The sequence below is a fragment of the Myotis brandtii genome, unplaced genomic scaffold (assembly GCF_000412655.1).
Source record: "Myotis brandtii unplaced genomic scaffold, ASM41265v1 scaffold628, whole genome shotgun sequence".
Classification (NCBI taxonomy): Eukaryota; Metazoa; Chordata; class Mammalia; order Chiroptera; family Vespertilionidae; genus Myotis; species Myotis brandtii.
In genome coordinates, this window is record NW_005370403.1 from 185,463 (window position 1) to 187,986 (window position 2,524).

Consider the following 2,524-nt stretch of genomic DNA (forward strand, 5'->3'; position numbering starts at 1 on the left):
AGCAACGCCACACATCAGCTCGGCCACCGCTGGCCTGGACCCGCCACAGAGGGGACCGCAGGGCCCGTCCCACAGGAGACCTTGCTCAGCGGGAGGAGCCTGCCCTTCCCTCTTCCCCGGAGAGAGGGGCCAATGTGCTGGCTCCACGAGGGCTGGGGGGGGGGGGGGGGGCAACTGGGTGGAGGTGGCCTGGGGTGCTGGGGCCCCGTGGGGAAGTGTCAATCCAAGGATCTAGGGCATCAGGGCCAGGAACTTGGGATGGGGGGGATCCTCTCCCCAGGGGGTCCTGGCCTCTTCCAGGCATCACCTGCCCCCATTCTCGGTCCCCAGGAGTCCCCACCCCCCTCTGAAGGCTCAGTCACTTCCTTCCCTGAGCCACCGCCAAAGTGGGGAAGGGAGAGGGAGAGAGAAACATCAATGATGAGAGAGAATCATTGACCGGCTGCCTCCTGCACGCCCCCCACTGGGGATGGAGCCTGCAACCCAGGCACCTGGGAGCTGCGGGCACCCAGGAAGCTATGGGCACCCAGGAAGCTGCGGGCACCCAGCCCCCTGACTCCGAGGTCTGGGTCCCAGGGTGCTGGGACCGGAGGAGGCCCGGCTGTGTTGTCAGGCAGCGCAGCTGGGAAAGCGCCCGCCCGCTGGCTGCGGCAGGAGCACTTACGGGCAAGGAGGAGCCGATTTTCTCCATGTACTCGATTTCGTAGGCGTTCCTGTAGTCCAGCTCTGCGGGGAGATGGGGGTCAGCGCGGGACAGGGACAGGGCAGGCACAGGGACAGGGACAGACACAGGGACAGGCACAGGGACAGGGACAGGCACAGGCACAGGGCAGGCACAGGGACAGACACAGAGACAGAGACAGGCACAGGGACAGGCACAGGGACAGGGACAGGGCGGGGCCGGAGCAGGAGTACAAACTGTTCAACCAGAGGTTCCAGCCCGGACACCGGTAACCCTCCTGCTCCCCGGGCTCTGCCACGGGCGTCAGGCCCGGGTCTGACAGGACAGACCCAGCTCCGTCCACCAAGCGTTCAGACCCGAGAGGGTGCCCTCCAGGCGCTGGGTTCCTCTGAGTCCCAGGGACCCTCGGTCGTCCCCCCGAGAACTCGCTGCAGCCACAGCCGGGAGCAAGGGGAGGACAGCGAGTCCCCTGCTGTAGGAGCAGCTCTGCAGCCACCCAGCCGCCCCCAAACCACTGTGCCTCCGGGGCCGCAACGCCAACGCTCAGATCCAAAACTTTTTAAAAAACTGTTACATTTCGTCATTTTCTCTTTTGTTTCGTTAATCCTCACCTGAGGATGTTCCCCTACGGATTTTTAGAACGAGCGGAAGGAGGGGGAGACAGAGAGACACAGCGATGGACTGCCTCTCACATGGGGACGAGGGATCGAGCCTGCAACTGAAGTAGGAGCCCTTGGCCGGAATCGAACCCGGGACCCTTTAGTGCGCAGGTCAATGCTCTGTCCACGGAGCCACCCCGGCCAGGGCCCCAAAAAGACTTTGAAAGTCCAGTTCGGTGGAGAAATGACCTCGTTCGAACTGCTGAGACTTCAGGCTGCAAAGAGAACTCCAGGGGCTCTCGCTGGAGACCGGAGCCCACGCACGTCTCGGTCCCGCGGCAGCTCCACACGGAGGCCCGCTCTGCTGCTCCCCGGGCTCCCTGGCAGGCACACGCACCCTGAGCACCTACTGTGTGCCTCCCGCTGTGCTGGGCCCAGCGGACGCCCTGGCAAACGAGGCCCAAAGGGACTCTCAGCACAGAAGCCGCCACCTGCAGCAGCCAGATGGCTCTCTCCTGCTCGAAAAGGGGCTGGAGGGGACCAGGACCGGCTCAGACACCCGCTGGGCAGGAGCCTCAGGGGTGATGCCTGGAGCCCGAGGCCTCCAGCATTTTTTACGTAAAAACAGACAAAATAGCAGTTCTGGTTTAGAGCACCCGTTTCTACATATTGTTGAAGCCAACACTTAAAAACTGACTCCCTAATATGAGCTTTAGAATAAGATATTCCGGTCGGGCAGGGGTGGCTCAGTGATTGAAAGTCGACCTATGAACTGGAGGTCAGGGTTCAATTCCCGGTCAGGGCACATGCCCAGGTTGTGGGCTCGATCCCCAGTGTGGGGCGTGCAGGAGGCAGCCAGTCCATGATTCTCTCTCCTCATTGATGTTTCTATCCCTCTCCCTTCCTCTCTCTCTAATAAAAAATCAATGATCAAGCCACAACCCGGGCATGTGCCCTGACTGGGAATCGAACCCTGACCTCCTGGTGCGTAGGTGGATGCTCCGCCCCTGAGCCACGCCAGCGGGGTTTCCCGGCCTTGTGTCCCCCGGGCGGGGCCCCCGGTGGCTTACCCTCGGTGGGGGAGCTGAACTTGGTCTCGTTGACGAAGGAGGACAGGTCCGAGGGCTGCGGGAAGTCCTGCTTGTCCGCCTCCAGGTCCACCGTCATGCACGCCCACTTCTGGCTGGTGACGGCCAGCTTCTCCTCGTCCGTCGCGTGGACCACGGCCGAGATCACCGGCGGT

The 2,524-nt window shown here is 62.8% G+C and overlaps 1 protein-coding gene across 1 annotated transcript in view; it reads right to left on the bottom strand.

Annotated features, from left to right (window-relative positions):
- TACC2 (transforming, acidic coiled-coil containing protein 2) overlaps positions 1 to 2,524 on the bottom strand; it is a 26,364-nt gene that overhangs the window by 18,018 nt on the left and 5,822 nt on the right. The window contains 2 exon segments of the mRNA XM_014528275.1: positions 446 to 726; positions 2,352 to 2,523. Coding sequence (XP_014383761.1) covers positions 446 to 726; positions 2,352 to 2,523 — 453 coding nt within the window.